This window comes from Chenopodium quinoa, unplaced genomic scaffold (assembly GCF_001683475.1).
Source record: "Chenopodium quinoa cultivar QQ74 unplaced genomic scaffold, ASM168347v1, whole genome shotgun sequence".
NCBI classification, from domain to species: domain Eukaryota; kingdom Viridiplantae; phylum Streptophyta; class Magnoliopsida; order Caryophyllales; family Amaranthaceae; genus Chenopodium; species Chenopodium quinoa.
In genome coordinates, this window is record NW_018744790.1 from 771,642 (window position 1) to 785,343 (window position 13,702).

Sequence of the window (13,702 nt, forward strand, 5' to 3'; positions counted from 1 at the left end):
TCAATAAAACTCACAAAAAATGCGAAAAAAAAACCCAGAAAACTCATGCATCACTTGTGAACTTAGAATATAATGTAAGAACTCAAAAATCAAAATAATAAAATAAATAAATAACCAAAAAAACCCAAAAAAAATCGAAACACAATTAACCACAAAATTTTTGAATGTGTTTTAAACCCCAAAATTTTCGAAGATCAATTAACCCCAAAATTTCGAAAAGCAATTAAACCCCAAAATTTTCGAAGATCAATTAACCCCAAAAATTTCGAAATAAATTATTCCCAAAATTTTCAAAATCAATTAAACTCAGAACCCAGAAAAATCAATTTCGAAAATCAATTAAACGCAAAAAAAATTCAAAATCATCCCAGAAAATTCAAAAATCAATTAAACCCATCAGTTTCGAACAATATTACAACAATCAAACCAAAAAAAATCAAGGCATTTACCAAAAATAATCAAACCCAGAAACCCTTCCCTCGAATATTAAACCCAGAAACATGCAGGTGGTGGTGGTGGTTAGTAAACCCTTACCTCGAATACTAAACCCAGAAACATGCAGGTGGCGGCGGTGGTTAGTAGCGGTGGTGGGCAGAAGACATAAGGGAGAAGAAAGGTCGGAGAAGAGGGGGGAAAGAAGAGGAGAGCGAGATCGGACAGAGAAGGAGGACAACAGAGAAGAGATCTGAGGTTTCGTTGTGGTCGGAGAGATCGAGAAGGAAGGATGACAGAGAAAAGAGGAGAGAGAAGGAGGAGAGAGAAGAGAGAGGCAGCTAAAAAGAGAGAATGCAGCTGAGTTCTCATTTAGGGTTAGGAATATAAAGGACAGATAAAGAATAAAGCTTGACCGGTTTTTTTTTTTTTTTTTATCTAACAAGGGCACTGGTTCAATTGGCACCGGTTCAAACCGGTGTCTTTTTTATTTTTGGCACCGGTTCAGGCCAAACCGGTGCCTTTTCTTATGCTCTAAAATCCCGCCCATTTCTAAACCGATTTTGGCCATCGGTTTGGCCTGAACCGATGCCGTATGGGGGCTGCCTATTGCTATTTTTCTACTAGTGCCAGTGCAAATTATTTATGATGATCATGTCCTTATAGCACAAGAAATAATGCTATAAATCAAACTACACACTAATCTCAAATGGTCATTAATCGTTCATCGTTTAAATGACCTCAATTAAGGATAATTTTCGATTATAATATTCAATATTCACTTAATAGGTGTTTCCTTATCAAGACTGATCTTGATAATCATCTACACAAAAAAGGAAAAGGCAATGCTTATTTATAACAAATCGAGTGAAGGGAGGCGGAGCACCCTGTGCGCACGCACCAGGTAGTCGTGCGCGCATAGCAGGGTCTGCGTGCACGCACAGAGGGGTATGCGATCGCGCACCCCTGATGTGGTGCTCGTGGCTTGGATTCTCTTGCTCGCTCGTTCATCCTTGTGCTCTCGTGCATCCTCATCATTGGTGCTCTTGAGGTGATGCCCGCGAGGAGGGAAGCCTTTTAATCTTCAAATATTTGCACACTCCGTACCTAAAATCAATGAGAAAACATTTGTAAGGGAGCGGCAAACAAGATTTCAAAACTTCACTTGCAAGAAATCAAGTAAAAGTAAGAGAGAAAGCAAAAAGAATAGAAGTTAAACTAAAATAGCTAATTAAGAACAAAAATCATGGAAAACTCATAAAAGTGAACGGAAAACTACAATGAGCTATAAAGACGGAAAATAAGAGAAAACTAGAAAGATTATAAGAAATTAAAACGAGAAATATAGAAAAGGGAATAAAAAAACTACTTCATTGAGGGCCATAAATAACGCTCATCAAATTCTCCCAAGCTAGACTTTTGCTCGTCCTCGAGAAAAACAAAATCATACCTAAGGAAAGATGATGAATTTATTTAAGCAAATCAAGAACCAAGAAATTAAAACAAGAGAACATGAGAATGTACACTAACTCACTTTTGTAGGAATCACGGTCAATTTTAGCAACAAAAGACAAGCTAGGCCATTTAAACCCCTAGATCGCTCTAAAGGACAAGTAATGCTCTCGTAAGGGTTTCCTAAGAGATAGACCCATAACTCTCACAAACAAAACAAACAAGGCAAAGCATGAAAAAGAAGAAAAAAGAAAAGGAAAGAAAACAAGTGTTCATGAGTGGACTTTTACAAATGAACAAGCATAAATGGATACAATTCTTCCTAAACAAGGGAATGCACACTTCAAGATATCTAGCGTTGATTGAAACATAGGACATGCTAAGCATAGAGAACTATCAAGACTCAATTCACTTTCATCACAAAACATTTTTAGCACATTCTCCCAATTAGCTTCAAATCTACTTTTAGCAAGCATCTTTATGGTTCCTCGAAGGAACCGAAAAAAGAAAGAGATTTGAGGTTTCTCAATGTCTCAACTATTGCATACGGCTCTATAAGCTTGACCTACATCTCCATCCACCGACTTGTAACTCAACCACAAAGGTCAAAAGGTCTTGGAAAGGGTTGTAATGTAAAGGCGAGAAGGGTGAGGGTAGGCAAAAATTTGAAATTTGGTGGTATACCTAAATTGTGAAGCAAAGATTGGCCAAATCTCAACACCAAAACCAAGTAAACACCAAACAAAAACATAACACCCCCAAGCTTATTCGAAATCAAGAATCACAACAATTGTACAAAAAGCGGAATAACGCTTCCCCCAAGCTTGAACAAAGAATTGTCCTCAATGCTTGAAATAGGGAGAAACATTTACATCATTTTTTTTTTGAATTTTCCAATTTTCACTTTTCAGCTTTTGCCAAAGCTTTTGAATGTACTTTGATATTTACCATTTTTTCTCTTTATTCATTGTCCTCGCCTGTTTTAAATATGTCGGCTTTTTCAACATTTGCATTTGCTTTTTATTCACAAAATATTTACAACACCAACTTGCTTTCATTATAAGAACCAAACAATCCATTTAATCCACCAAAACTCCATGGGAACGAAAATGAAACAAAAGGCTCAAGATCTAAATATGTGACTTGAAAAGAAGGGTATATGGCTCAAATGCTCAGAAAGTAGGCAAATGAAAACCCAAAATAAAGAAAAAGAAAACTATCCTAGAAAAAGAAAAATTACCACCTCAAAAAGATGCCTTTGTCCTTCTTAAATGGCTCGGTCGCGATCTAGGGAGATGAAATTCAAATTCTAGATTAAGCATACAATAGTCAAGGATCCATGTGCCACTCAAACAAGATATGGAGAAGGCTAGAAAAGAATGAAACCTCACAAGGTTGTGGCAAAAATTCACTATAAGCTTCAAATTCACCATAAGGGAGCAATTGCAAATTTTCAAAAACAAATAGAATCCGGCTTCAAGGTCCCAAAAGTTCTAAAGACTCTACCTTAGCATACTTATCCTAAAATCAACCAAAGATACTCTCAAATCGTGCACACCGTTACCATTTAAGAAGAAAAACATTCAACTATACAAGTCCAAACGTATTGTGTCCAAAGCAAGAACAAAACAAAACAACAAAATTTGCCTTGACGGAAACAAAAATCTTTTTGGAGTTTTTTTTAAAAAAAGAGCAAGGAAATGCATATACAAATGTGCATGGCATATGTGAATCAAAATCGCATCAAACATGATAGAAACCCTCCCCCAATCTTGAATGAGACAACATACTCAAATCATAAATCAAATAATCAACGAGAGGGGAAAAGAAAGAAATCAAACCAACAATACCAAAACATCTCCAACAAGTCACCAACCATTACAGAAAGAGCAAGGAAAGATATTGCCGAATTTCGGTGGGTGTAAATACCCGCAAATGACCCAATTTAACCTTTCAAAGTCGATTTCCTCTTTAATTGAATCTTGTCTTCCATATGCTAGCAAATGTTGAATCATACTTCCCTGAATCTTTATCCAAACCAATGCACCAAAGTATATCAAGTCATGTACCAAGGAAAAGGCACACAAACCATTTCCTTGAGAGAAAATCCGTTCTAAAAAGAAAAGGAAACGAAATCAATAAAACACGGGTTATTTCCCGAGAAAGGCTTGCTTAAGGTCGAAGCTTAACCACTCTAGAAAAAAATTTTGCAACTGTAGAAACCTAAAAATGTCTCCCCGAAATCAAACCCGATGATGAACAACCTTTCACCGCCATTATTGGTCGGGTTCAGTATTTAATGTCGAGAGTGCTTAAAAGTCATATTCAATTAAATTCAGTTCATAAAATAGTCAACAGATCAGTCTTAGTGTTTAGTCAAAGCATAGTTAAGTTTTTTTTTATTTTGGTCCAAACCTTTTTATTCATTTTTCATGTTTTATTATTATTTTAGTCCAATTAATAAATAATAAACCTGAAATAGCCAGAAAATATGAATAGGCAATTAGGGTAAAAATGTATTTGAACGAAAAAAGGGAAACAGAGTCTGCCGCTTCACGGAAAACTGTGCCGTGTCACAGGACATACTGCCACACCACGGCATGATCCCCCGTGATACGGTTCCAGTGCCGTGACATGGGACAACTCCGTGTCTTTTCCGCGTAAACCTTTCATGCGTTTAATTCCCATAGGTTAATTATTTCCCGCGTCACTCCAGAAGACCCCGCGTCACACAAGGGTTTGCCGTGTCACGACATATTTTTCCGTGTCGCGACAGTGTTTTTAGGGTTTTTATCCTTTTTAGGGTTCCGTGTGTTCCCTCTACTAATTTTCCCTATAAATACCCCCTCATTTCTGATGTACGGGGCATAAATTAACTCTCTTTTCTCTCTTCTATGCTCTAGCCTAAACACTAGCCTACCTTATTCTTTCAAAATTCCTTCCTTAAGTACTCCAAGGAGTCCGTACTTTACTTGAGGTTCTGTCCTTAAACCAAGGCGTGAAAGGTAGAACTGTTTGAGGGTTTGGCCCCAAATCAGCTCTATTTAATTTAATTTAATTATTGTTTTATTAAATTTCTTTGAAGTTACTAACTCGTTTATTATTTTATAGTTGCAAGCAAACAAAATCAAAGTAAGAATTATGTTCTTTTTAATTCTATTATTTTTCTAACGATTTTATATTGTTGGATTTATTGTTAAAGTGATTCCAATATTAATGTTTATTCTATTATTATTTGTTGATCACCATATTGCATGTTAAAGTGAATATGTAATTGAAAATCACGCCTAATAAGATAATTTGAACAACCGGTTTACGTTCCTTTTTAATCTTGTTATTAATTCAAGTGACCACAATATTTTAGAATTATATGTTGCATTAATATTTAGGAAAAATACACTTTAATAATCCCAACTTTGCCCAATTTACTTTAAATAATCCCAACTTTTGAATATTATGCAACGATCCCAACTTCAATATGTGTTTTCTTTTTTCAATCCCATTTACCGATAACCTGAAAAAGGGTTATTTTTTTGTTTAAAAAAAAAATTTCCACGTGTCACTTGTTTATTGGTTCATAAAAAAATTAATAAGTTTTTTTTTTTTAAAACAGAAAAAAAAAAAAAAAAAATCAAAGCCCAAGGCCCCAAGCCTTCCATGACCACCGTTGGTGGCCACGGCCTCCCCAACCCTATTCTCGACCCTAATTTGCGTTTTACAACGCCCACCACTAAAATCCGCTACCTCCACCTCGAAAAACCTTAAAACCGTAAGCAGCGCACCGTTGGGACTTGGGAGCTTGGGACAGATTCGAAGATGGGGAATGAAGAAGGCATGTTTCTGGATTGAGGGAAGCGATAAGGGAGAAGGTCGATTATGGTGGTGTGGGAATTGAGGGGGCTCCGATTTCGGCGGTGTGAGATGCGAGAAGGTTGGTGTTCTTGGTTTAGGGAAGGGAGAAAGGCGGTTGCGAGTTTAGGGAAGGGAGGAATGGCTAGTTTCGGTGGTGTGGGAGGGAGGGGGCGTCGGTTTCCGAGATGGGGTAGGGGTGGAGTAGCCGATTTTCTAATGTTATGGTGGTTGGGCGGCAAAAATCGGTGGCTAGGGATTAAGTGGTGGTGGTTCGGGGGTAAGCTAGGGAGAAGGGCCACCGTTGGTGGCTGGTGGGCGTAGTGGCTGGTTGTTTTGTTTTTAATTTTTTTTTTTCTTTTTAGTTTCTTTTTTTTTTTATTTGTAAACCAATCACGTATTGACACGTGTTCACTACAAGAAAATAACCTTTTCGTAGCGATTATTTTAACCTTTAGTATCGATTGTAATTGCAACAAAAAGCTTTCCTAACGAATGGTCATTCGATACAATATCCCCCGTTGCCTTAGCCTTTACTAGTGGTTTTCAATATCGCTGGGGTTGGCCTCAATAATCGATACGAAAAATCAAGTATAGTATGCCAAGGCTCACCTTTGGTTAGCTAAACAACTTCTTTTTTTTATAATATACATATGGAAAAAAATGCTATGGTTGTGTAATCTTTTATCAGGCTGTTTCTCAAGTTATTATTTCATCAAGTATATGGCAAGGGGAGTGGGGAGTATAGTTCACAGTTGGTCTCTGGGGATATAATTGTATTAATGTTGAGAATCGGTCTTTTAATTTACTCTTTTGGAGTCTTTACTCTTCCCAAAAGGCTCCTCTTGCGTAGTGATGTGGTTCAAATTCAGAGCTTACAACTCGGTTTATAACCACAACATTTTCTACAATCGAACACAACACTTGGTGTTTTTACTACATGTTTTTAAATTGATTCTTAGCAGGTATGATTATGTAAATTGCTTGCTATGTTCATATAATAATTTGTTTTTTATTACATTATATACTGAGGATTTGGTTTGGTTTTTATTAGTTCTTTTTTTCCTTAGGTACCAAACAAATGCCAAGTGATTGATTAAGTGTTTATTAGGATCGCACGGGTCACTTTTGACTCCTCGTGTAATTTGAGCTCTGCTGTTGGTGAGAGCTGTGTTGCTGGTGCATTTCATGGCAGTAGTATTACTAAGGTTGGTCCAACTAAATCAAACAATTAATTTAAATAAAAATAATTATTGTAATTAGTGGGTTGCAAGAAACAACAGAATTTTCGGGGAAGCAAATAGCAATCCGTTGTTGACACTAGCAGTTATCTCAAAAGGGTTAAGACAACAAAGTTTATTTTCGGAGGATTCGGGGGACAATCTACGGTGTTTACGCCCTCCAGAGAGAGGATTAGATCAGATGATGCCCCAATTTCTCACGGTGAGAAATAAATTTTGTTTCCCACATGGCATTTTTGTAAATAAACCAACAACTTTATTCAACTGTGGAGCCCACAATAATGAAAAAATTGTTGATTTATTCACGAAAATGCCCCTATGAGAAACAAATTTTGTTTCTCACTATATGAGAAAAAGGGAATTTCCCATTAGATCATCCATGCCACCGGGGATTTTACGAGCTATTTTACAGAATGCTGGCATGAGTGATATTTCTACGATGACTATATTGGTAGATGGCTCGTGGAATAAACGTACTCATGGTTCGGGATGAGGGTGATGTCCAGAAAAAGAAGAGTTTGGTATTCAAGGAATGTTGGGCGGAGCGGCTCATGGTTTGGCTCACTCGCCCTTACACACGGAGATGAAAGCTTGTCTTGAAGGTCTTCGGTGGGAGCAAAAAGTTTATTGCAGGCTATTACAATTTACACGGACTATGCTTCTCTTGTAGAGATGCTGAGGGAAGAAATGGTAATTGATGTCAATCTATGGACGGTGGATGATATTCGCTGAACTAGTAACGCCTTTACATGGTGTAGCATGCACAATGTTCAAAGGAAATGAGTTCACAAGGCGCATATCCTTGCTACCACGGCTAATAGTAGTTTATCTTCCTTTAATAATGCTGTTTAGTCTATTTGTTTAACCTAGTTCTTCAGTGCGTAAACTCCTTTGCACATGAAGAATTCATTCTACATACTCATTTCTTCCTAGAAGATAAGAAGAGTACGATACGAAAGAGCTAACTGTTTATTAGAAACCGTTTGATAGAAGACTATCTATAGTTCTATTCGGAATAATGTTGTTAACTCATTATTAGAAACCGTCAGATAAAGCCCATCTAAAAATCTATTTCGGGTAATGCAAAATCTGATCGTAACAAAAGGTAGAAAAGAATGTAGTACTCATAATTAGATAAAAGCCCAAAGTCATCTTTAAATTTGTTGATCATGGTTGAAAGTTTGAAACCCAAGAATCCAAGATCGATTAATGTACTCTACCACTCCCCCCCCCCCGCCCCACACACACACGTGAAAGCCCTTTGGGTTTCCTAGCGCAAACTATTGCACTTAAAAGTAGGGGTGGATGAGATTTGAACATGTGACCTTTTGTGTCACGCTAACTCTTGATCGATTTATATACTATATTAATTAATACTCCGTAGTTCAAGAACTCTAACCATAATTATGTGAAATTATTTTGTCCTCGTAATTTTGCTGATCAAGGTCAATAATAATTCCTAAACGGTTTAAACCCTAATAATTTAAGTTAGTTCCAACAGAATGGAAATATTTAGAGCAGTGATGAATTAAGGGGCTATTCACTTCAGCGTAATTTCAGTTTAGGGCATGTTCACATTTGCTGAACTGAGCTGAAACGAAATAATTGAAACTGAACTGAACTGAACTGAACTGAACTGAGCTAAAATGAAAATTTTATGAGAGAAGGAAATAAAGGAGCTGAACTGAACTGAATGGAGCTGAACTGAACTGAAATTAAGCTGAAGTGAACAGACCCTTAGTTCAGATCAGCTTCTAATTTCATTTTCTCATAAAATATTCATTTCACCTATATTCAGTTCAGTTCAGCTCTAATCAGTTCAGTTCATTTCATTTCAGCTCCAATCAGTTCAATTCAACTCTGTTCAATAAATGTGAATAGACCCTAATAAAAACAAAAGGCAGTTTGGCACCCCAAAATAGAGTTCCCCAAGTTGTGCTCTGTACCATTTACATTAGCTTAAAGAATAAAACTATATATATGTCACGCTTTACCTTGAAATAGTAAAGATTTTACATATACGACACTTAATCCAATTTTATTTGTATGCCTAACAAACTTATGAATTTCATTCAAATGCAATTTTTCGATTTATTTTCTTACACGTCAAAATCGAAAAATTATATACATAAGAGAACCACCCAAATAATAATAATAATTAAGAAGCTTAATTTGTTGCTAATAAGGAAATGTAACAAATATACCGACCTATCAAATCACATTTATAGAAACATTCTGATGTAATCAATTAAGTCCAACATTATTAATTAGTGTGTTTCTTACTAATGAAATCATCATTCATCAACAACCAAGCCGTGGTATCAACAACATAATTAATGCATTCTCTTACAATTATAAGTTCATTAGTTCGGTCTATGTATACAACAACAATTTAATTTTATTTTAGATTTGAGAAGGAATATAGTGATGATTAGTGATAGACTTGGTAGCGTTGATGATGGTGAGGACGAAGAAGATGATGCAAGATAAGTAGCCAAAGACTATGCCGACGATGGCCTTGTGGCAGAAGCTATGAAAATGGTCACAGATTGGCATCCAGCCTGATTGTTCATATCCGTATTGCGCTACGTATCCTATGGCTGTTGCTGCCGCGCACCCTGATAGTAATAGTGTCATTGTTACCTGCATCAATCACCCGGCCAACAACATTTCTTTGTATGTTAGTTTAAATATATAAACTTGCGTTATTACTTATACGCCAATATGTTAATGAGTTTGAACCATATATTAAGCAATAAGTAACCTTGACATGTGGTAAAAAGAAAAATTAATATGATGGGATGACGTCCTTAAAAGTTGAAATTTAATTAATATTGTTTTACTTGACCTGGGACAAGCTAAAACTTTCACCTCCTAGAATTTTGCTTCTTCTACCAACAATAATACTGTCAATAGTCTTTTTGGAGACATTGGATAAATTTGGAACAAAATTATCAATAATATACAATTATTGAAGTATATGTAATTTAGCACCAAAACTCGCTCTAATAAAAATTTGTACATGTATTATTATATTGTAGCAAATTGTGTGCTGATTTTTATTTTTTGTTTGTTTGTTTAGAGAGCCATACGGACGGGGTGAGCATCGATCTCAGGATCTCTAGATTCGTGAGAAAAGCTCTAATTACTTGAAGTATCCCCACTTTATAATATGGTAAAATATGGATGGAGTATTTATTTATTTATTTTTTATTTTTTTTTGTGTGTGTGTGTGGTTATTAGTAATAATTAAAACTAATTGAGTAATTTGAAGTAGTCAAATAATCTTGTTTACCAGATCATGCAAGAAGAAGAACAGCTGATGATTAGATTTAGTTGATGCAATTCGCGGCCGAATGAAGGTGAAGATCAAGGAAAGAAGAGAAAACAGACTTGCTATTGCTGTTGCATAAGCAAAAAACCTGCCCAAAAACAGAACATATCAAAATTTATGCACAAAAAACAAAAGCATTCATGAAAATATAAATAAACCAAAATCTGGAAGTATTAATACTTGAAAGCTGAGGAGTAGCTATATTTGGCTACCATTTCCATTCCAAATATAATGGCAGTTTGATTACAAGTGAATACTATGGAAGAAGCTGCTATCGACGTTGCAAGTGCAGCTGTTCTTAGCCCAATCTGAATCACATCAACCTTGTTATACTGTTTTATCTTTTGGAGGGTTTCCTCTTGTTTGTCTTCTTCATATGGTGACATTGTAAGAGAAAAAGCACGAGCGAGCGCGAGATAGATTTTGTGGGAGAGAATGGGAGCAATGGAGTATGGTGGTAGTGAAGAGGAGTGGGTGCAAAGAACAAAGTTTATGGGAGCTAAGAGAGTGTTTATATAGAAGGAAATTTTTGTGTTTTAAAGAAAAAGTGAATTTGATTATTTGAAGAAAATTGGAGGGTAAATATTAATGAAGTGATATATAAAAGTCAAAGAAAATGGGGAAGGAATGGAGAATAGGAGTTAATGATGATTTTGAAGACCATAACTAGACTTTAGGAAGAAAAATAAAAATCAATTAAGGTGGAGAGAAGAATTTTTTTTAAGGCTAGCTAAATCCTTGATGAGATGTTGATGGTAACTTTTTGGCTATATTAAAAATTGCTCCGTATTAATCAATAATAATACAAATCAACACGTATGTGATTTCTGAAATTTTTTCTCTGGAGGCGGATGCACCATGATTGGTGCATCCGGTTTTCTTTTAAAAAAAGGCGGAACGAACATTTAGTTGTTCAGTAAAACATATAGTTGTTTTATAAAGAACATATAGCTATTTTATAAAGAACATCTAGTTTTATATGTTTTTTTTTGTTTTTTTGTAAATCTAAAGAACATTTGTAATATTAGTAAAGAACATGATAATATTAAAGAACATTATTCATATAGTAAATGTACATTTGGTATAAATGACCATGTATGCATATAAAGAAGTACATTTTATTGTATTATAATGTATATTGTACTATATTCTAATGAACATATATGTTATAATGTTGGTTACATGTTTAATGTACATTGTATTATTTGCATCATGTAAGTATATGAAAAAGGAACATTTTACTGTATTTTAATGTACATTGCATTATTTGAATCTACAACTTTTTCTAAAATTGTCTATTTGCTTGTTTTTTTCTTCAAAAATGGATTATTCGGAAGATCTTCTTCAAGAACTTCATTTTATTTGTCATCTTGAACAATTTTGGACTCAAAATTTCGAATTTCTTGAAATTTTGTTTGAGGTTTGAGGAATTTAAATGGGTTTGAAGTTTTGTTTGGAGAGAGAAAGTGAACTTTTGGTTAAAAAAAATATTGAAATGATTTGTAATTAATGTATGGTAGAAAAAATAATTATAGTACTATTTATCTATTTCATTATACAAAAAAAAATTATATTATTATACAAAAATAATATACAAAATTGTTGCACAAAAATCTGATGTACATTATAAATGAACACTATGTTCTTTATGTATATGTCCATATACATTATAAATGAACACTATGTTCTTTTATATGCCCATGTACATTAGTATATACCTGCATGTTCATTCCGCCTTTTTATACTTTGGAGCGGATGCACCATGCGGATCGTGCATCCGCCTCCACGAACCAAGCTTTACGTGATTTCATCTAAATTTTCAATACTTGTATCATTTAGAAAAAGCATTCCTAAAAGTTGAATATACAAAAATCAATTGTGTTTTATTATTGTCGTGTGATTCTAATTTTAGTTATCGTATTATTGAATGTGAAACTGTGAAAGGGCTATTGGGTTAATAAGAAAAGATTAACACTTTTGTAATTTTGTGTCTAACGAAATTTTCTTGTGAGATTATTTAAATTACTCCGTACTTTGTTTTAACTTGAGATATTCTTTAATCGTAAATTCGTAATGACAAATTAGAAGGAAATAAAGTTAAGAATAAGAAACAAAAGTATTTCAATACTTAACTTAGTAAAGAACCTGCTCACTATTCTTTTATATGTTTGTTCCTCGCAACTTTCAATTGGCATCGTCAAAAGTAATGAAAATGTCAATATAGACATTTAATACTCCCTATGTTTAAAATGGGATACCATAAAATGATCAAGTCGTACAAATATGGTTTCATATCTAGCGAGTAATGAGCATCTATCAACATTCACAACCAATCATTTATTGTTTTCTTTTCCTCATATATGGCTCTACCTTATAATTATTGTCAAGACATGCCTTTTATGCCTATTTTGTATTGTCATATTACGATTTACATTAGTAAATCGTCCTCCTCTCTTTTTTGTAGTTGTGTTCTTTTTTCCAATAATAATGAGCCGAACCAAGAGTGGTGAATATAATTTTATTGTAAATTTTAAAAAAATAATGAATCTGTCAATGTATGCATTTTGTTGAAAAAGAAAGATAATATGGAGTACAAAAAGGAATTGTATGTAAAGGATAATGATATTAGCTTGATTTACTGATAATATGGAGTACAAAAACGAATTGTATGTAAAGGATAATGATATTAGCTTGATTTACTCCTTGATTTACACATTTAGGTTGATAGTCAAAAATATTTCTTGTTTTTAGCTAATGTACCTAGATAAATACTTTAATGTATCTAGTAATAGTCTAATGCTTAGTTATGCACTATAAATATTCTTGTATACTTTACAATATTATCAAACTTTTCAACATTCCTGTTATCATAACTCTATCATGGTATCATGAGCTTTTGATCCATCTTTTCTTGCTTCCGCTACTACCATGGCTACACTATCAAAACCCTTTGCCGACACTGACAAATTATGGCGATCATACCAAACTTCCTTCTCGAAAATCTTCAACCAAAATCACACTTTACGATAAACTCTTTTGACACCCTGTATTTCATATACCAAGAGATGTAAAATATATATATATATATATATATATATATATATATATATATATATATATATATATATATATATATATATATATATATATATATTCCTCCAAACCCCTTATGGAGAAACAATCCCTTTTCGGCATCCGGTAGTTTACCTACCAAGTGTTGCCAAACATGAAATTCTCTCTTCAAAACTATTATGGAAAAACATACTCTTTCCATTCTAAACACCATCAACACCATTTCATTTTTTTTTCTCGCCTTCAATATGAAGGAATCCCTATATTTTCATTCTTCACCCATACGTTGCAAGTATATGCTAGCAAAAATTCTTCATTTTAA

The 13,702-nt window shown here is 34.3% G+C and overlaps 1 protein-coding gene across 1 annotated transcript; it reads right to left on the reverse strand.

The window, feature by feature from the left end:
• Window positions 1-9,249: 9,249 nt before the first annotated feature.
• On the reverse strand, window positions 9,250-11,433 carry LOC110703916 (CASP-like protein 1F1). Its single transcript, XM_021881713.1, has 3 exons — window positions 10,489-11,433; window positions 10,270-10,396; window positions 9,250-9,617 (listed from the first exon to the last, which is right to left on the reverse strand). The coding sequence occupies exons 1-3, from the start codon at window positions 10,692-10,694 to the stop codon at window positions 9,378-9,380; spliced, it is 573 nt and encodes a 190-aa protein (XP_021737405.1). The 5' UTR covers window positions 10,695-11,433; the 3' UTR covers window positions 9,250-9,377.
• Between the last annotated feature and the right edge of the window lie 2,269 nt (window positions 11,434-13,702).

Excerpts from the sequence above, each read along its gene's own strand:
- LOC110703916 (XM_021881713.1), bottom strand. The coding sequence starts at position 10,694 with ATGTCACCATATGAAGAAGACAAACAAGAGGAAACCCTCCAAAAGATA. Across the intron at positions 10,397-10,488 it reads AGCTACTCCTCAGCTTTCAA|GTTTTTTGCTTATGCAACAG; the intron begins GTATTAATACTT and ends GTTTTTGGGCAG. Across the intron at positions 9,618-10,269 it reads TCTTCTTCTTGCATGATCTG|GTAACAATGACACTATTACT; the intron begins GTAAACAAGATT and ends TGATTGATGCAG.